The 21176-nt window shown below is 55.1% G+C and overlaps 2 protein-coding genes across 2 annotated transcripts in view; both read right to left on the reverse strand.

Moving 5' to 3' along the window:
* Positions 1–21176, reverse strand: part of DMBT1 (deleted in malignant brain tumors 1) — a 256667-nt gene that overhangs the window by 128864 nt on the left and 106627 nt on the right. Inside the window, exons 27-30 of the mRNA XM_059661998.1 lie at positions 14266–14589; positions 8523–8846; positions 4459–4782; positions 2073–2396 (exon numbers count right to left, since the gene is read on the reverse strand). Of these exons, the coding sequence (XP_059517981.1) occupies positions 2073–2396; positions 4459–4782; positions 8523–8846; positions 14266–14589 (1296 nt within the window). The remainder of the gene's footprint in view (positions 1–2072; positions 2397–4458; positions 4783–8522; positions 8847–14265; positions 14590–21176) is intronic.
* Positions 14889–21077, reverse strand: LOC132214486 (deleted in malignant brain tumors 1 protein-like). Its single transcript, XM_059661835.1, has 4 exons — positions 20808–21077; positions 19938–19997; positions 19055–19237; positions 14889–17028 (listed from the first exon to the last, which is right to left on the reverse strand). The coding sequence occupies exons 1-4, from the start codon at positions 21016–21018 to the stop codon at positions 16697–16699; spliced, it is 786 nt and encodes a 261-aa protein (XP_059517818.1). The 5' UTR covers positions 21019–21077; the 3' UTR covers positions 14889–16696.

Here is a 21176-nt window from a genome sequence, read left to right on the forward strand (position 1 = left end):
CCAAATACAGATCAGCCATGTGAGGGTCACAGCACCTCTACGCACGGGTCCCCTCCCGTCACACCCAAACCCGGTTTCGGCTCCTAGAAGGGGAGGGGAAAATTCACTGTCTCTGGTGTTTCCTGAAGGAAGAGGCTCTGAGGTGTGAGTGAGGTTCGTAATTCTTCCAGGGTCCAAGCCTTTAGGGTTCGGGGCAAGGTTCCCCCACATTAGGACTGGACCAAAGCCCGTCCATTACCCTTTATCTTCAAGTATCCGGGTACAGCACTCGTGGGTGTGAGCTGTGGGAAGCATGTTCTCCAATTGGTTTCCCACCATGTGGACTTGGGATGCAGGACGAAGAGGGGAGGCCCGCCATCTGCACTAGCAGTGACCCATGTGCAGAAAGCAAGCCGATAGTGAAGCCCATACACATAGAAAGCAGGAGTAAGCAAAGGGCACGGAGACAGTCTTGGAACGCCTGGATCCAGCTGTCCCTGAAGCTGGCCCTGCCACTAGAAATCCCTTGAGTATGAGTTATGGAGTGCTCTTCTGGCTTCAAAGAGTTTGAGTTGGGTTCCTGTCACTTGGAAACTAAAACATGCTGACTAATATGTCCCATAACTCGTAGGTGAAGGGAATCCATGATTCTGGGAGGTGGTGGAACCCTCCATGTTGGATGGGGTGACGTTTGAGGAGTTCTAACACAAGATTAGAAAAGGTCACCCTGGCCTGGAGGCTACAGTGCTGAATGCTGACAATTTGGCCAGACCCAGGGATGCTCAACCGAGGAAATATGTGTACCACCCACCTGGTGAGAAAACAGAGCAGCTAAGAATGAAGTGAGCAGCTCTTTGGCTACAGGAGAAAGAGAACTTTTCTGAGAGCTTGCCATGAGCCAAAACCGTGCCCTTCAATGTCCTTGACAATGGCAACCAGGGCTACAATCCGTGAGAGCAACCATGGTGACCTACTGACGGAGTGTCCTTTGGTAAAAGCATCCCCTAGGCTCTGTCTGGGGTCCATGGATGAAGGGTCTCTGTTGCCTCAGCTCAGGGAGCAGAATGTCCTCTGGGCAGAGTGTCCCCTGTCACTGAGTGGGAAAGCGCTGTAGCCAGAATGCCCTTATCCCTCTGAGCCCAACCAGAGGGTCAATGTGTTATGGGCACAACTGTACCATCTACACATCAGGGAGGGACTGGGAAGCAGAAACTGGCACAATCCCCTCCGGGAGCTCCTGGTGGGCTGTGGGGTGAGCAGAGGGAGCGTCAGAGGCAGGGGGATTCAGGTGGCATGGCGGTGGACAGGGCCATGCAGCTGTGAGAGAGAGTGCATTGGTTCAGACACGTGGCACAGAAGGGGGCACAGCAAGAGGAATTGTGGGAGACACTGAGCAGGTGGTCGCTCAGCCATCCTGGTCCCCAGCCTTGGAAGGTCGGGCCTTTGCCATCTAACCTGTAGGATGAACCCCACCAGGGCCCAGGAAGACCCGGGTCATTGGTGCCAACGTCCAGGTGATTCCATCTGTGTCTAGATGGAGGCACAGAGTTGACACGAGGAAACTGTCTACCACGCAGCTTTTGGGAGGCATGGAGGGGCCAAGAGTGAGGAGTCTGCTCAGGTTCCTATCCAATGTGTGCGGTTCAGGCCTGACCATAGGCAACTACGAGGCATAGGCTGGTGGGTCTCAGAGGGCCCGCTGCCCGTGCAGAGCAGACCTTGTGCAGAGGTTGCATCCAATTTCCCTGGAGAGTCTGACAGGCAAGGACTCCTGAGTCCCAAATACAGATCAGCCATGTGAGGGTCACAGCACCTCTACGCACGGGTCCCCTCCCGTCACACCCACAACCCTGCCTGTGCCGCTGGCGTGTGCGGTCCCGTCGGCAGAAGGTGTGACCCTTACACTCAGTTTAGTTCCTCATTCATCTGCTTACACCCGGGACCAGGACACAGACTCTTACTGAACTAGGCAGAGAACTAGGACTCTTCAAGGGAATAAGAAATAACAAAAGACTTTGACAGGAAACAGACTGAGGGACACACTCGTTGAGAAAACACCACCCATGAAGGAGAACAGACATGGGGGGGCCCACCTGAGCAGATGACGCCGGCGTCCTCGTGGTGCCCACAGTTGTGGGAGTTCCAGCCCCTATTTGGGCAGCTCCACAGGAAGGACTCTTGCCCTGAGCATTCCACTTCGTCCAGCACAATTGGCCCTGAGCCCTGTCCAAACTGGGCACTTCCTGGGGCTGAACTGGCCCAGCCACAACCCAGCTGCCTGCACACGATGTTGGCGTCATTGATGTCCCACCCATTGTCACACACGGTGCCCCAGGAGCCTTGGTAGAGGACCTCCACGCGGCCCTGACATGGGTTACTGCCGTTCACCAGCCTCAGGGCCAAAGTGGAGTTGGCTCCTAGAAGGGGACAAAAACATTAATTGTCTCTGATGTCTCCTGAAGAAACAGGCTCTGAGGTGTGGGTGAGGTTCCGAATTCTTCCAGGGTCCAAGCCTTTTATTTTCAGGATGACATTCCCCCGAATTAAGACTGGACAAATGCCCGTCCATCACCATTTACCTTCAAGGAACTGGGTACAGCATGCATGGGTGTGAGCTGTGGGAGGCATGTTCTCTGACTGGTTTCCCACCAGGTTGGCCTTGGGATGCAGGACAAAGAGAGGAGGCCCATCGTTGGCAGTAGCAGTGACCCATGTGCAGAAAGCAAGCCGACAGTGAAACCCATACACACAGAACATAGGGGTAAGCAAAGCACACAGAATCAGTCTTGGAACACCTGAATCCAGCTGCACCTGAAGCTGGCCCTGTCACTAGATGTCCCTCATGAATGAGCCATGGAGTGCTCTTACAGCTTCAAAGAGTTTGATATGGGCTCCTCTCACTTGCAAACTAAAACACTCTGACCTATATGTCCCATAACTGTAGGGGAAGGAATCCATGATTCTGGGATGTGTGCGAACCCTGCATGTTGGATGGGGTGAAGTCTGAGGAGATCTAACACAAGATTTGAGAAGGTCACCATGGCCTGGAGGCTACAGTGCTGAATGCTGATGCTTTAGCCAGACCAAGGGAAGCTCAACCTAGGAAGGACTTGTGGACCACCCACCTGGAGAGAAAACAGAGCAGCTTAGAAAGGAGAGCAGAGGGTCAAGGTCTGGTCTGCAGAGCTGTGACTGGGGTCAACGGTCAGGGAGACAGGGACAGGGTGGGCTGAGAAACTATGTGGCTAGGGGAGAAAGTTGCCCTTTCTGAGAGCTTGCCATGAGCCAAAACCATGCCCTTCAATGTCTTTGACAATGGCAACCAGGCCTACAATCTGTGAGAACAACGCCGCTGAGCTCCTGACACAGTGTCCTTTCGTAAGAGCATCCCCGACACTCTGTCGGGGGTCCATGGATGAAGGGTCTCTGTTGCCTCAAGACAGGGAGCACAATGTCCTCTGGGCAGAGTGTCCCGTCACTGAGTGGGTAAGCGCTGTAGCCAGAATGCCCTTATCCCTCTGAGCACAACCAGAGGGTCAATGTGTTATGGGAACAACTGTACCATCTACACATCAGGGAGGGACTGAGAGGCAGAACTAGCACAGTGCCCTCCAGGAGCTCCTGGTTGGGCTGTGGGGTTAATAGGGAGGGCGTTTCTGAGTCAGCAGGGCTAAGCTAGCATGGTGGTGGATGGGCCAGGCAGCCCTGAGAGAGAGGGCGTAGGTTCAGACACGTGGCACAGAAGGGGGCACGACTAGAGGCATCGTGGGAGACATTGAGCAGGTGGACACTCACCCATGCTGGTCCCCTACCTTGGCAGGTCGGGCCTTTGCCATCTAACCCAGGGGGGACACTCCCCACCAGGGCCCAGGAAGACCCGGGGCATTGGTGCCAACGTCCAGGTGATTCCATCTGTGTCTAGATGGAGGCACAGAGTTGACACAAGGAAACTGTCTACCATGCAGCTTTTAGGAGGCATGGAGGGGCCAAGAGTGAGGAGTCTACTCAGGGCCCCAATCCCATGTGTGATGTTCAGGCCTGACCATAGGCAACTATCAGGCATAGGCCGGTGGGTCTCAGAGGGCCTGCTGCCCTCGCAGAGCAGACCTGGTGCAGAGGTTGCATCCAATTTCCCTGGAGAGACTGACAGGCAAGGACTCCTGAGCCCCAAATGCAGACCAGCCTTGGAGGGTAACCCCACATCTGCCCACGGGATCCAGTCCAGGCAACTCAGAACAATGCCTCTGCCGCCGGCATGTGGGGTCCTGTAGGCAGAAGGTGTGATCCTTACACTCCGTGTAGGTCCTCAATCACCTGCTTACACCTGGCACCCGGACAGACTGATACTGAACTAGGTGGAGAACTAGGACTCTTCAAGGCAATAAGAAATAACGAAAGACTTTGACAAGAAACACATTGAGGGACTCACTCCCTAACAAAACACCTCCCATGAAGGAGAACAGACTTGGGGGGGCCCACCTGTGTAGATGACACCGGCGTACTCTCTGTGGTTGCAGTTGTGGGAGTTCCAGCCCCTATTTGGGCAGCTCCACAGGAAGGACTCTTGCCCTGCGCATTCCACTTCATCCAGCACAATTGGCCCTGAGCCCTGTCCAAACTGGGCACTTCCTGGGGCTGAACTGGCCCCGCCACAACCCAGCTGCCTGCACACCACGTTGGCGTCATTGGTGTCCCACCCATTGTCACACACGGTGCCCCAGGAGCCTTGGTAGAGGACCTCCACGCGGCCCTGACATGGGTTACTGCCGTTCACCAGCCTCAGGGACAAACCGGCATCGGCTCCTGTAAGCGGAGGGAACAATTCACTGTCTCTGGTGTAGCCTGAAGAAAGAGGCTCTGAGGTGTGAGTGAGGTTCCTAATTATTCCAGGGTCGAAGCCTTTTATTTTCAGGATTATATTCCCCGAATTAAGACTGGACCAAAGCCAGTCCATCACCCTTTATATTCAGGGAGCCAGGTACAGCACCCATGAGTTTTACCTGTGGGAGGCATGTTCTCCAATTGGTTTCCCACCATGTTGGCCTTGGGATACAGGACAAACAGCTTGGCTGCTGTCTGCACTAGCAATGACCCGTGTGCAGAAAGCAAGCTGATAGTGAAACCCATGCACACCGAAAGCAGGAGTAAGCAAAGGGCAAGGGGACAGCCTTGGAACACCGCGATCCAGCTGCACCTGAAGCTGGCCCTGCCACTAGACGTCACACGTGTCTATGAGCCATGGAGTGTTCTTCTGGCTTCATAGAGTTTGAGTTTGGCTGCTGTCACTTGCAAACAGAAACATGCTGACTAATATGTCCCACAACTGGTAGGTGAAGGGGATCCATGATTCTGGGATGTGGGGGAACCCTCCATATTGAAATGGGTGATGCCCGAGGTTGTGTAACACAAGATTCTGGAACAGCACCCGGGCTGGAGCCTACAGTGCTGAGTGGGGAAACTTTGGCCAGATCCAGGGATGCTCACGCTAGGAAGGACTTGTGTACCACCCATCTGGTCAGAAAACAGAGCAGCTTGGAAAGGAGCGTGGAGGGTCAAGGTCTGGTCTTCTGAGTGGTCACTGGCAGACAGGGGGTTGGGACGCTCTGTGGCTAGGGGAGAAAGAGGCCTTTTCTGAGAGCTTTCTAGGAGCCAAAACCATGCCCTTGAATGTCCTTGACAACAGCAACCAGGGATACAATCTGTGCGATCAACCATGATGAGCTCCTGAACTACAAGGCATAGCCCGGGGGGTCTCTGAGGGCCCGCTGCCCTCGCAGAGAAGATCTGGCGCAGAGATTGCATCCCAATTCCCTGAGTGACTGACAGGCAAGGACTCCTGAGTCCCAAATACAGACCAGCCATGTGAGGGTCACAGCACCTTAGGCACGGGTCCCCTCCCGTCACACCCACAACCCTGCCTGTGCCACTGGCGTGTGCGGTCCCGTCGGCAGAAGGTGTGACCCTTACACTCAGTTTAGTTCCTCATTCATCTGCTTACACCCGGCACCAGGACAGACTAATACTGAACTAGGCAGAGAACTAGGACTCTTCAAGGGAATAAGAAATAATGAAAGACTTTGACAGGAAACAGACTGAGGGACACACTCATTGAGAAAACACCACCCATGAAGGAGAACAGACATGGGGAGGGGGCCCACCTGAGCAGATGACGCCAGCGTCCTCGTGGTGCCCACAGTTGTGGGAGTTCCAGCCCCTATTTGGGCAGCTCCACAGGAAGGACTCTTGCCCTGCGCATTCCACTTCGTCCAGCACAATTGGCCCTGAGCCCTGTCCAAACTGGTCACTTCCTGGGGCCGAACTGGCCCGCCACAACCCAGCTGCCTGCACACGATGTTGGCGTCATTGGTGTCCCACCCGTCGTCACACACGGTGCCCCAGGAGCCTTGGTAGAGGACCTCCACGCGGCCCTGACATGGGTTACTGCCGTTCACCAGCCTCAGGGCCAAAGTGGAGTTGGCTCCTAGAAGGGGACATAAACATTAATTGTCTCTGTTGTCGCCGGAAGGGACAGGCTCTGAGGTGTGGGTGAGGTTCCGAATTCTTCCAGGGTCCAAGCCTTTTATTTTCAGGATGACATTCCCCCGAATTAAGACTGGACAAATGCCCGTCCATCACCATTTATCTTTAAGGAACTGGGTACACCATGCATGGGTGTGAGCTGTGGGAGGCATGTTCTCTGACTGGTTTCCCACCATGTTGGCCTTGGGATGCAGGACAAAGAGAGGAGGCCCACCATTGGCAGTAGCAGTGACCCGTGTGCAGAAAGCAAGCCGACAGTGAAACCCATACACACAGAACATAGGGGTAAGCAAAGCACACAGAATCAGTCTTGGAACACCTGAATCCAGCTGCACCTGAAGCTGGCCCTGTCACTAGATGTCCCTCATGAATGAGCCATGGAGTGCTCTTACAGCTTCAAAGAGTTTGATATGGGCTCCTCTCACTTGCAAACTAAAACACTCTGACCTATATGTCCCATAACTGTAGGGGAAGGAATCCATGATTCTGGGATGTGTGCGAACCCTGCATGTTGGATGGGGTGAAGTCTGAGGAGATCTAACACAAGATTTGAGAAGGTCACCATGGCCTGGAGGCTACAGTGCTGAATGCTGATGCTTTAGCCAGACCAAGGGAAGCTCAACCTAGGAAGGACTTGTGGACCACCCACCTGGAGAGAAAACAGAGCAGCTTAGAAAGGAGAGCAGAGGGTCAAGGTCTGGTCTGCAGAGCTGTGACTGGGGTCAACGGTCAGGGAGACAGGGACAGGGTGGGCTGAGAAACTATGTGGCTAGGGGAGAAAGTTGCCCTTTCTGAGAGCTTGCCATGAGCCAAAACCATGCCCTTCAATGTCTTTGACAATGGCAACCAGGCCTACAATCTGTGAGAACAACGCCGCTGAGCTCCTGACACAGTGTCCTTTCGTAAGAGCATCCCCGACACTCTGTCGGGGGTCCATGGATGAAGGGTCTCTGTTGCCTCAAGACAGGGAGCACAATGTCCTCTGGGCAGAGTGTCCCGTCACTGAGTGGGTAAGCGCTGTAGCCAGAATGCCCTTATCCCTCTGAGCACAACCAGAGGGTCAATGTGTTATGGGAACAACTGTACCATCTACACATCAGGGAGGGACTGAGAGGCAGAACTAGCACAGTGCCCTCCAGGAGCTCCTGGTTGGGCTGTGGGGTTAATAGGGAGGGCGTTTCTGAGTCAGCAGGGCTAAGCTAGCATGGTGGTGGATGGGCCAGGCAGCCCTGAGAGAGAGGGCGTAGGTTCAGACACGTGGCACAGAAGGGGGCACGACTAGAGGCATCGTGGGAGACATTGAGCAGGTGGACACTCACCCATGCTGGTCCCCTACCTTGGCAGGTCGGGCCTTTGCCATCTAACCCAGGGGGGACACTCCCCACCAGGGCCCAGGAAGACCCGGGGCATTGGTGCCAACGTCCAGGTGATTCCATCTGTGTCTAGATGGAGGCACAGAGTTGACACAAGGAAACTGTCTACCATGCAGCTTTTAGGAGGCATGGAGGGGCCAAGAGTGAGGAGTCTACTCAGGGCCCCAATCCCATGTGTGATGTTCAGGCCTGACCATAGGCAACTATCAGGCATAGGCCGGTGGGTCTCAGAGGGCCTGCTGCCCTCGCAGAGCAGACCTGGTGCAGAGGTTGCATCCAATTTCCCTGGAGAGACTGACAGGCAAGGACTCCTGAGCCCCAAATGCAGACCAGCCTTGGAGGGTAACCCCACATCTGCCCACGGGATCCAGTCCAGGCAACTCAGAACAATGCCTCTGCCGCCGGCATGTGGGGTCCTGTAGGCAGAAGGTGTGATCCTTACACTCCGTGTAGGTCCTCAATCACCTGCTTACACCTGGCACCCGGACAGACTGATACTGAACTAGGTGGAGAACTAGGACTCTTCAAGGCAATAAGAAATAACGAAAGACTTTGACAAGAAACACATTGAGGGACTCACTCCCTAACAAAACACCTCCCATGAAGGAGAACAGACTTGGGGGGGCCCACCTGTGTAGATGACACCGGCGTACTCTCTGTGGTTGCAGTTGTGGGAGTTCCAGCCCCTATTTGGGCAGCTCCACAGGAAGGACTCTTGCCCTGCGCATTCCACTTCATCCAGCACAATTGGCCCTGAGCCCTGTCCAAACTGGGCACTTCCTGGGGCTGAACTGGCCCCGCCACAACCCAGCTGCCTGCACACCACGTTGGCGTCATTGGTGTCCCACCCATTGTCACACACGGTGCCCCAGGAGCCTTGGTAGAGGACCTCCACGCGGCCCTGACATGGGTTACTGCCGTTCACCAGCCTCAGGGACAAACCGGCATCGGCTCCTGTAAGTGGAGGGAACAATTCACTGTCTCTGGTGTAGCCTGAAGAAAGAGGCTCTGAGGTGTGAGTGAGGTTCCTAATTATTCCAGGGTCGAAGCCTTTTATTTTCAGGATTATATTCCCCGAATTAAGACTGGACCAAAGCCAGTCCATCACCCTTTATATTCAGGGAGCCAGGTACAGCACCCATGAGTTTTACCTGTGGGAGGCATGTTCTCCAATTGGTTTCCCACCATGTTGGCCTTGGGATACAGGACAAACAGCTTGGCTGCTGTCTGCACTAGCAATGACCCGTGTGCAGAAAGCAAGCTGATAGTGAAACCCATGCACACCGAAAGCAGGAGTAAGCAAAGGGCAAGGGGACAGCCTTGGAACACCGCGATCCAGCTGCACCTGAAGCTGGCCCTGCCACTAGACGTCACACGTGTCTATGAGCCATGGAGTGTTCTTCTGGCTTCATAGAGTTTGAGTTTGGCTGCTGTCACTTGCAAACAGAAACATGCTGACTAATATGTCCCACAACTGGTAGGTGAAGGGGATCCATGATTCTGGGATGTGGGGGAACCCTCCATATTGAAATGGGTGATGCCCGAGGTTGTGTAACACAAGATTCTGGAACAGCACCCGGGCTGGAGCCTACAGTGCTGAGTGGGGAAACTTTGGCCAGATCCAGGGATGCTCACGCTAGGAAGGACTTGTGTACCACCCATCTGGTCAGAAAACAGAGCAGCTTGGAAAGGAGCGTGGAGGGTCAAGGTCTGGTCTTCTGAGTGGTCACTGGCAGACAGGGGGTTGGGACGCTCTGTGGCTAGGGGAGAAAGAGGCCTTTTCTGAGAGCTTTCTAGGAGCCAAAACCATGCCCTTGAATGTCCTTGACAACAGCAACCAGGGATACAATCTGTGCGATCAACCATGATGAGCTCCTGAACTACAAGGCATAGCCCGGGGGGTCTCTGAGGGCCCGCTGCCCTCGCAGAGAAGATCTGGCGCAGAGATTGCATCCCAATTCCCTGAGTGACTGACAGGCAAGGACTCCTGAGTCCCAAATACAGACCAGCCATGTGAGGGTCACAGCACCTTAGGCACGGGTCCCCTCCCGTCACACCCACAACCCTGCCTGTGCCACTGGCGTGTGCGGTCCCGTCGGCAGAAGGTGTGACCCTTACACTCAGTTTAGTTCCTCATTCATCTGCTTACACCCGGCACCAGGACAGACTAATACTGAACTAGGCAGAGAACTAGGACTCTTCAAGGGAATAAGAAATAACGAAAGACTTTGACAGGAAACAGACTGAGGGACACACTCATTGAGAAAACACCACCCATGAAGGAGAACAGACATGGGGAGGGGGCCCACCTGAGCAGATGACGCCAGCGTCCTCGTGGTGCCCACAGTTGTGGGAGTTCCAGCCCCTATTTGGGCAGCTCCACAGGAAGGACTCTTGCCCTGCGCATTCCACTTCGTCCAGCACAATTGGCCCTGAGCCCTGTCCAAACTGGTCACTTCCTGGGGCCGAACTGGCCCGCCACAACCCAGCTGCCTGCACACGATGTTGGCGTCATTGGTGTCCCACCCGTCGTCACACACGGTGCCCCAGGAGCCTTGGTAGAGGACCTCCACGCGGCCCTGACATGGGTTACTGCCGTTCACCAGCCTCAAGGCCAAAGTGGAGTTGGCTCCTAGAAGGGGACATAAACATTAATTGTCTCTGTTGTCGCCGGAAGGGACAGGCTCTGAGGTGTGGGTGAGGTTCCGAATTCTTCCAGGGTCCAAGCCTTTTATTTTCAGGATGACATTCCCCCGAATTAAGACTGGACAAATGCCCGTCCATCACCATTTATCTTTAAGGAACTGGGTACACCATGCATGGGTGTGAGCTGTGGGAGGCATGTTCTCTGACTGGTTTCCCACCATGTTGGCCTTGGGATGCAGGACAAAGAGAGGAGGCCCACCATTGGCAGTAGCAGTGACCCGTGTGCAGAAAGCAAGCCGACAGTGAAACCCATACACACAGAACATAGGGGTAAGCAAAGCACACAGAATCAGTCCTGAAACACCTGAATCCAGCTGCACCTTAAGCTGGCCCTGCCACTAGATGTCGCTCATGAATGACCCATGGAGTGCTCTTACAGCTTCAAAGAGTTTGATATGGGCTCCTCTCACTTGCAAACTAAAACATGCTGACTAATATGTCCCATAACTTGTAGGGGAAGGGAATCCAAGATTCTGGAATGTCGGGGAACCCTCCTTGTTGCATGGGGTGAAGTCTGTGGAGATCTAACACAAGATTTGAGAAGGTCACCATGGCCTGGCGGCTACAGTGCTGAATGCTGATGCTTTAGCCAGACCAAGGGGAAGCTCAACCAAGGAAGGACTTGTGGACCACCCACCTGGAGAGAAAACAGAGCACCTTCGAAAGGAGAGCAGAGGGTCAAGGTCTGGTCTGCAGAGCTATGACTGGGGCAAGGGGTCAGGGTGTCAGGGACTGGGTGGGCTGAGACACTATGTGGCTAGGGGAGAAAGTTGCCCTTTCTGAGAGATTGCCATGAGCCAAAACCATGCCCTTCAATGTCCTTGACAATGGCAACCAGGCCTACAATCTGTGAGAACAACCATGGTGACCTACTGACGCAGTGTCCGTTGGTAAAAGCATCTCCTAGGCTCTGTCTGGGGTCCATGGATGAAGGGTCTCTGTTGCCTCAACACAGGGAGTACAATGTCCTCTGGGCAGAGTGTCCCCTGTCACTGAGTGTAAGTGCTGTAGCCAGAATGCCCTTATGCCATTGAGCCAGACAAGGGTAAATATGTTATGGGAACAACTGTACCATCTACACATCAGGGAGGGACCGGGAGGCAGAAACTAGCACAGTGCTCTCCAGTAGCTCCTGGTGCTCTGTGGGGTGAGTAGGGAGGGCGTTTCTGAGTCAGCAGGGCTAAGTTGGCATGGTGGTGGATGGGCCAGGCAGCCCTGAGAGAGAGGCATCGGTTCAGACACGTGGCACAGAAGGGGGCACCACTAGAGGCATCGTGGGAGACATTGAGCAGGTGGACACTCAGCCATGCTGGTACCCTGCCTTGGAAGGTGCGGCCTTTGCCATCTAACCTGTAGGATGCGCCCCATCAGGGCCCTGGAAGACACTGTTCAATGGTGCCAACATTCAGGTGATTAAATCTGTGTCTAGATGGAGGCACAGAGTTGACACGAGGAAACTGTCTGCCACACAGGTTTTAGGAGACATGGAGGCCTCAAGAGTGAGGCATCTACTCAGAGCCCCAGTCCTATGTGTGTGGTTCAGGCCTGACCATAGGCAACTGCAAGGCATAGCCCAGTGGGTCTCAGAGGGCCTGAAGCCCTCACAGAGCAGACCTGGTGCAGAGATTGCATCCAATATCCCTGGAGAGACTGACAGGCAAGGACTCCTGAGCCCCGAATGCAGGCAGCCGTGTGAGGGTCACTGCACCTCTACCCACAGGTCCCCTCCCAGGCACCTCACAACCCTGCCTGTGCCGCTGGCGTGTGCGGTCCTGTTGGCAGAAGGTGTGATCCTTACACTCAGTGTAGGTCCTCATTCACCTGCTTACACCTGGCACCAGGACACAGACTAATACTGAACTAGGCAGAGAACTAGGACTCTTCAAGGGAACAAGAAATAAAGAAAGACTTTGACAAGAAACAGACTGAGGGACACACTCACTGAGAAAACACCACCCATGAAGGAAAACAGACTTGGGGGAGCCCACCTGTGCAGATGACACTGGCGTCCTCTCCGTGGTTGCAGTTGTGGGAGTCCCGGCCCCTGTGCAGGCAGCTCCACAGGTAGGACTCATTCCCTGAGCAGCCCACGTTATCCAGCATGAGCCCTGTCCAAATCGAGCACTTCCTGGGGCCGACTTTGCCCGGCCACAACCCAGCCACCTGCACACCACGTTGGCATCATTGATGTCCCACCCGTCGTCACACACGGTGCCCCAGGAGCCTTGTTAGAGGACCTCCACGCGGCCCTGACACCGGTCACCGCCATTCACCAGCCTCAGGGACAAACCGGCATCGGCTCCTATAATGGAGGGAAAAATTCACTGTCTCTGATGTAACCTGAAGAAAGAGGCTCTGAGGTGTGAGTGAGGTTCCTAATTATTCCAGGGTCAAAGCCTTTTATTTTCAGGATTATATTCCCCGAATTAAGACTGAACTGAAGCCAGTCCATCACACTTTATCTTCAAGGAGCCAGGTACAGCACCCATGGGTTTTACCTGTGGGAGGCATGTTCTCCAATTGGTTTCCCACCATGTTGGCCTTGGGATACAGGACAAACAGCTTGGCTGCTGTCTGCACTACCAATGACCCATGTTCAGAAAGCAAGCTGATAGTGAAACCCGTACACATAGAAAGCAGGAGTAAGCAAAGGGCACGGGGATCGCCTTGGAACGCCAGGATCCACTTGCACCTGAAGCTGGCCCTGCCACTAGACGTCACACGTGTGTGAGCCATGGAGTGCTCTTCTGGCTTCAAAGAGTTTGAGTTTGGCTGCTGTCACTTGCAAACTGAAACATGCTGACTAATATGTCCCACAACTGGTAGGTGAAGGGGATCCATGATTCTGGGATGTGGGGGAACCCTCCATATTGAAATGGGTGATGCCCGAGGTTGTGTAACACAAGATTCTGGAACAGCACCCGGGCTGGAGCCTACAGTGCTGAGTGGGGAAACTTTGGCCAGATCCAGGGATGCTCATGCTAGGAAGGACTTGTGTACCACCCATCTGGTCACAAAACAGAGCAGCTTGGAAAGGAGCATGGAGGATCAAGGTCTGGTCTGCTGAGTGGTCACTGGGGTCAGGGGATGAGGGACAGGGGTTGGGATGCTCTTTGGGTAGGGCAGAAAGAGTCCTTTTCTGAGAGCTTCCCAGAAGCCAAAACTCTGCCCTTGAATGTCCTTGACAACAGCAACCAGGGATACAATCTGTGCGTTCAACCATGATGAGCTCCTGAACTACAAGGCATAGCCAGTTGGGTCTCAGAGGGCCTGGTGCCCTTGCGGAGCAGCTCTGGCATAGATATTGCATCCAATTTCCATGGAGAGACTGATAGGTAAGGACTCTTGAGCCCCAAATGCATGCCAGCCATGTGAGAGTCACCGCAACTCTACCCACAGGCCTCCTCCCAGTCACACCCACAACACTGCCTGTGCCGCTGGCATGTGCAGTCACTTTGCAGATGGTGTGATCCTTACAATCATTTGGGTCCTCATTCCCCTGCTTACACCTGGCACCTGGACACAGACTAACACTGAACTAGGCAGAGAACTAGGACTCTTCAAGGGAATATGAAATAAAGAAAGACTTTGACAGGAAACAGATTGAGGGACACACTCGCTGAGAAAACACCACCCGTGAAAGGAGAACAGGCTTGAGGAGACCCACCTGAGCAGATGACACTGGCGTCCTCTCCGTGGTTGCAGTTGTGGGAGTTCCAGCCCCTGTGTTGGCAGCTCCATAGGTAGGACTCATGCCCAGAACAGCCCACGTCATCCAGCACGATCTGTTTTGAGCCCTGCCCGAACCAGGAATTTTCTAGAGCCAACCTGGCCTCGCCACAGCCCAGCTGCATGCACACTACGTTGGCGTCTTTGGTGTCCCACCCATCGTCACACACGGTGCCCCAGGAGCCTTGGTACAGGACCTCCACGCGGCCCTGACACCGGTCACCTCCATTCACCAGCCTCAGGGCCAAACCGGCATCGGCTCCTAGAAAGGGAGGAGAAAAGTCACTGTGTGAAATTTATCCTGAAGAAGAGGCTCTATGGCAGCCGTGGACAAACAATGGCCTGCGGGCCGGATCCGGCCCGTTCGGCTGTTCTATCCGGCCCGCGGAGCCGAAAGAGCGGAGGGTTCTCTTGCTCTCCCCTCTGCTCCTTCACCAGCAGTAGTGTTAACATAGCAATGTTGGGAAACACGGCCCCAACTCCTTCTTCTGAGTCCAGTTTAAGAACCCTTTGTGGCCCTTGAGTCAAAAAGTTTGCCCACCCCTGCTCTATGTTGTGAGTGAGGTTCCTAATTCCTCCAGGGGCCAAGCCTTAGTGTTCGGGGTAACGTTCCCCTGCAATAACACTGGACCAAAGTTCCTCCAAAACCCTTTATCTTCATGGAGCTGGGTACAGCACCTATGGGTGTGAGCTGTGGGAGGCATGTTCTTCAATTGGTTTCCCACCACGTTGGCCTTGCGATGCAGGACAAAAAGGGGAGCCCCACCGTTGGCACTAGCAGTGTCGCCTGTGCAGAAAGCAAGCCGATAGTGAATCCCAAACACATAAGAAAGCAGGAGTAAGAAATGCGCACGGAGACAGTCTCGGAACGCCTGGATCCAGGAGCACCTGAAGCTGGCTCTGCCAGGAGATGTCCCTCATGTGTGAGCCATGGACTGCTCTTCTGGCTTCAACAAGTTTGAGTTGAGCTCCTGTCACTTGCAAACTAAAACATCCTGACTAATATGTCCCATAACTGGTAGGTGATGGGAATCCATGATTCTGGGATGTGGGGGGAACCCTCCATGTTGGATGGGGTGAGGTCTGAGGAGTTCTAACACAAGATGAGAGAATGTCACCCTGGCCTGGAAGCTACAGTGATGAATTCTGATGCTTTGGCCAGACCCAGGGATGCTCACATGTGGAATGATGTGTACCACCCAACTGGAGAGAAAACAGAGCAGCTTAGAAAGTCAAGAAGAGGGTCAAGCTCGAGTCTGTTGAGCTGTGACTAGGGTCAGAGGGTCAGGGACAGGGTGGCCTGAGAAGCTCTGTGGCTATGGGAGAAAGAGGCCCTTTCTGAGAGCTTGCAACCAGCCCATACCATGTCCTTGAGTGACCTTCACTATGGGAACCAGAGCTAGAATTGGGGAGAGCAACCCAGCTTAGCTCCTGACGCAGTGTCCTTTGGTAAAAGCATCTCCTAGGCTCTGTCTGGGGTCCATGGATGAAGGGTCTCTGTTGCCTCAGCACAGGGAGCAGAATGTCCTCTGGGCAGAGTGTCCCCTGTCACTGAGAGTGGGAAAGCGCTGTAGCCAGAATGCCCTTATCGCTCTGAGCCAGACCAGAGGGTCAATGTGTTATGGGCACAACTGTACCATCTACACATCAGGGAGGGACTGGGAGACAGAAACTGGCACAGTCCCCTCTAGGAGCTCCTGGTGGGCTGTGGGCTGAGCAGGGAGGGAGCATCAGAGGAGGTGGGACTCAGTGGGCATAGTGCTGGACAGGGCCATGCAGCTGTGAGAGAGAGGGCGTCGGGCCAGACATGTGGCACTGAAGGGGACACAGCTAGAGGCATCGTGGGAGACACTGAGCAGGTGGTCGCTCAGCCATGCTGGTCCCCAGCCTTGGAAGGCGGGGCCTTTGCCATCTAACCCAGGAGGGACACTCCCCACCAGGGCCCAGGAAGACCCGGGGCATTGGTGCCAACGTCCAGGCGATTCCTTTCGTGTCTAGATGGAGGCACAGAGTTGACACCAGGAAACTGTCTACCTCGCAGCTTTTAGGAGGCATGGAGGGGCCAAGAGTGAGGAGTCTGCTCAGGTTCCTTTCCCATGTGTGCGGTTCAGGCCTGACCATAGGCAACTACGAGGCATAGGCCGGTGGGTCTCAGAGGGCCCGCTGCCCTCGCAGAGCAGACCTGGTGCAGAGATTGCATCCAATTCCCATGGAGAAACTGACAGGCAAGGACTCCTGAGCCCCAAATGCAGGCCAGCCGTGTGAGGGTCACCGTACCTCTGGCCACGGGGTCCCTTCCAGGCAACTCACAACACTGCCTGTGCCGCTGGCGTGTGCGGTCCTGTAGGCAGATGGTGTGATCCTTACACTCAGTGTAGGTCCTCATTCATCTGCTTACACCTAGCACCAGGACAGACTAATACTGATCTAGGCAGAGAACTAGGACTCTTCAAGGGAACAAGAAATAAAGAAAGACTTTGACAGGAAACAGATTGAGGGACACACTCACTGAGAAAACACCACCCACGAAGGAGAACAGACTTTGGGGGCCCAACTGAGCAGATGATGCCGGCGTCCTCTCCGTGATTGCAGTTGTGGGAGTTCCAGCCCCTGTGCGGGCAGTTCCACAGGTAGGACTTGTGCCCTGAGCAGCCTACGTCATCCAGCACGATCGGGCCTGAGCTCTGTCCGAACTGGGCACCTCCTGGGGCTGACCTGGCCTGGCCACAGCCCAGCTGCCTGCACACCACGTTGGCGTCGTTGGTGTCCCACCCATCATCACACACGGTACCCCAGGAGCCTCAGTAGAGGACTTCCACGCGGCCCTGACACCTGTCATCGCCGTTCACCAGCCGCAGGGTCAGAACCGAATAATTCCCAAAAAATGGAGGACGGCACAAGGACACCTCCTCCATGTCTGTGTTCAGCTCCAGGCCCAAGGCAGGTTCTAGACTCATGGCCTCCCTCATGGCCACTCCCAGGACAAGCAATCATCTTTGGACATCCAGGGGTTCATCTCCATCACAGGGAAAGGACTGGGACATCCTGTCCTGCCAGGTAAAAGGGTGCTCCTAGGTAGGGAGTCCCAGGATTGCCCATGAGTAGAGGACTGCCCCCTGTATCCACCAGGGCCACCCAGCAAAATAACTTAAATGTCAGCAAAATAACTTAAAAACAATAAATAAATAAAACTTAGGTTTAAGTAAGAAAAAAATCCAAAGAATAATGTACTTTATGACCAATTAAAGATGTAATTACAAGGAAATAATAATAAAAAAAAGAAAGCCAGTGGGCATCAGTGTCCACTATCCCACAAAACCCTCCTCAGCCTGGAGCCACGGAGCCACCTTCATGGAAGGGAGGCACTTCTCTGACCATCGGCCACTCTCCTCCGGGACGGCCGCCAAGTATCTGATGAGAACTCAGAAGGAGGATGGACAGACAGAGCCTTTGGCATCCCCCCACCCCCATAGTTAAGGAGACAGAGGGCAAAAGTGTGGTCCAGATGGGGTTCAAGGAGCCATGGGTCAGCTGGAGAAGGCCGACCAACAGAGGTGGGCAGGACAGAGGGACATCACAGGACAGATGGCGGAACTCACCTGGCCAGGTTGTGGAGGAATGAGTAGCTGTGAGAAACAAAAGGACATCAGACACCAAGCTCCCAAGTGCTCGAACTGGATCCCGGGTTGATGACCCTCAGCTTCTACACACCAGGTGGTGCCGTGTACATGGCGTTGGGGTAGAAAGAGTAGTGCCACCCACAACCTCCCAGTCCTTCCAAAGCAATGCCCTCTGTCCCCTGCCATCGCCTGCCTCCATGAGCCCTAGGACTTTGGTCCAGTGTATGGAAGCCAGGGTCATGCTGGGACAGGCCACCAGGGCCCTGGTGTTGACCCCAGAGAACAAGCAGAGAATGAACCCAGCAAAAGGGTCAATCAATGTGCACACTGATGTGTCAGCCTTGACCCATTCTGATATTGAGAGTCTACACAGATTTCTAGCGTTTTCCATGCGGTCATATTGCCCCATCCCCAAGGCCTTCATTGGCTCATTCCATCATGACCAACCGCAACCTCCCACCTCCCCCTGCTCCCTCCCATTCTTTTTGTCCTTCACAAAAGACCTCTGTGCTCTCAGGTTGTCCCCTCTGCGTCACTATCTTGGAGCCCCCAGGTGACACCGTCCTCACAGAGGGGAGCTGGTTACCAACCCCCACACCCAGGGACCAGCTGCCCTGGAAGGAAGCCCAGACACCCTGCAGGTGGGAGTGAGCTGGCTCTGGGGGCACAAGGGCAGGCTCCTCTCTGTGCTCAGCACGCTGCCTCTTGTGCATGAACACGGAGCTCAGACCCCTATGAGCCAGTTCCTGGCACTGCCTTAGGGATGCTGGGCGCATGGACCCTCCAAGCTGACGTTTAGCCGGAGCAGGTGACCTAGCACCTTGGTGCCTGCTGCCCCGAGTCACTCCAGTGCCTGGGGGACAGTATGAGTACGAGGCTCAGGCAAGGCCCTGGCACGGGGAGAGGGAGTGTTCTCAGCAGCATCATCCCAGAAGGGCCCCAGGGATGGTAGGGACGCACTTGAGCAGATGACGCTGGCATCCTCCTCATGGCTGCAGTTGTTGGAGTTCCACTCCCCGGGAGGGCAGCTCCACAGGTAGGACTTATACCCTGAGCAGCCCATTTAATCCAGTAAGATCTTCCCTGAGCCCTGCCCGAACCAGGCACCTCCTGGGGCCGACCTGGCCCAGCCACAGCCCAGCTGCCTGCACACCACGTTGGCGTCGTTGGTGTCCCACCCGTCGTCACACACGGTGCCCCAGGAGCCTCGGTAGAGGACCTCCACACGGCCCTGAGACCGGTCACCACCGTTCACCAGCCTCAGGGCCAGAGCTGAATCGGTCCCGAAATCTAAGGACAGCACAAGGACACCTCCTCCATGTCTGTGCTGAGCTCCAGGCCCGAGGCATTCCAGACACAAGTCCTCCCTCATGGCCACCTCCAGGGTAGGTGAACAGCTTTGGACATGCCCAGGGGTTCATCTCCATCACAGGGAAAGGAGCCAGAACATCTGACCTGCCAGGTCTAAGGAGGCTCCAAGGCAGGGAGTGCCAGGCTTGTCCATGGGGTGAGCAGGACTGCCCCCCCACCCCCCACATCGACCAGGGTCACCCTGGGCAGAGGTTTACATCTCCGAGACAGGCCAAGACCATGGCCTCCTTGGCCACTTATTTCTTCTCCAGGGTCCTGCCTGATTTGAGGCAAAGCCCTCAGAGGTGATGGGACCACGTCTGCCAGACAGGAGAGGACGGGCCCTCTCATCCCCTGAGGCTGAGTCTGCACATGGCTCTCAGCAGGTCCCAGGAGGCCGCCAGGGCTGACGATACCAACTGGAGAGGGCCTTGGCTGAGCCTCCTCCCAGAAGCCCACTGGAGACAAGATATCAGCCAACCATGTCAGACAAGGACCTGGTCAGAGACCCTCCTCTGGCCCCTCCCCCCTACAGGGACAAGGATGAGGATGGACCACATGGAGCCTCTTTCTATCACATTCCATTCTGGTGGTGATTCAGAGGCAGAGAGGGGCCCTGGGAGGGTGAAGGGTCCTGTACCTTCTGTTGTTGTAGGAGAGGCAGTTGTGGATGGAGTTGCGGGATGAGTTGTCCATGAGTCTGGACAACAGAGAGAAAAGCCGTGGGGAGGCCTCAGGAAAGGAGTCCTTCCCAAAAGGGTGGGTCGGTCAGCGTGACTTTCCCATGTGCCTCTTGCACGTGCTCCCTGCCTGTCCACTAGCCTCCCGCTCGGCATGGTCATCGGGTTCGAAGGCCTGGGAGAGACCAGCCACATCTCTCCACGTCTCTGACTGCCATGTGCCTCCCCATCAGAAGACCTTTCCCATCTCTCCCCCATGAGCCAGGCACTCACTGGTGGCTTGAGGTATTGGCCTGACTCTGATGCTTTAACAGAAAGAGTCAGGGCCTGGTGACTGAACCTGGAGGCAATCACAGGTCCTGGTACCCAGAGGACCCTCAGCACGTATTTACTGCCCTCCCCGGGCACTGTCTCTGCCACCTTGGGATGTGGGTGTGACCATGCTGGCCCTCAGGGTGCGGCAGGTGTGACAGGAGGAGAGAACCCGGAAGCCTGCTGTCCCGACTTCAGAAAGCCAGTGGGCATCAGTGTCCACTTTCCCACAAAGCCCTCCTCAGCCTGGAGCCACGGGGCCACCTTCATGGAAGGGGAGGCACTTCTCTGACCATCGGCCGCTCTTCCCCGGGACGGCCGCCAAGTATCTGATGAGAACTCAGAAGGAGTATGGACAGACGTAGTCTTTGGAATGCCCCCACCCCCATATTTAAAGAGACAGAGGGCAAAAATGTGGTCCAGATGGGGTTCAAAGAGCCATGGGTCGGCTGGAGAGGGCCGACCGGCAGAAGTGGGCAGGACAGAGGGACATCCCAGGAGAGGTAGCTGGGACTCACCTGGCCAGGATGTGGAAGGTTGAGCAGCTGTGAGAAACAAAAGGACAGTCAGACACCAAGCTCCCAAGTGCCCGAAATGGATCCCAGGTTGATGACCCTCAGCTTCTACACACAGAGCTGATGCCGTGCACATGGCCTTAGGGTGGACATAGCAGTGGTGCCCTGAACCTGTCAGTTTTTCCAAAGTCCCTCCCTCTGTATCTCCTGCCATCGCCTGCCTCCCTGAGCCCTAGGACTTCCTGTCCAGTGGATGGAAGCCAGGGTCATGCTGGGACAGGCCTCCAGGGCCCTGGTGTTGACACAAGAGATTGATCAGGGAATGACTCCACCAAACGGGGTCAATCAATGTGCACACTGATCTCTCAACCT

Source organism: Myotis daubentonii, chromosome 13 (assembly GCF_963259705.1).
Source record: "Myotis daubentonii chromosome 13, mMyoDau2.1, whole genome shotgun sequence".
Classification (NCBI taxonomy): Eukaryota; Metazoa; Chordata; class Mammalia; order Chiroptera; family Vespertilionidae; genus Myotis; species Myotis daubentonii.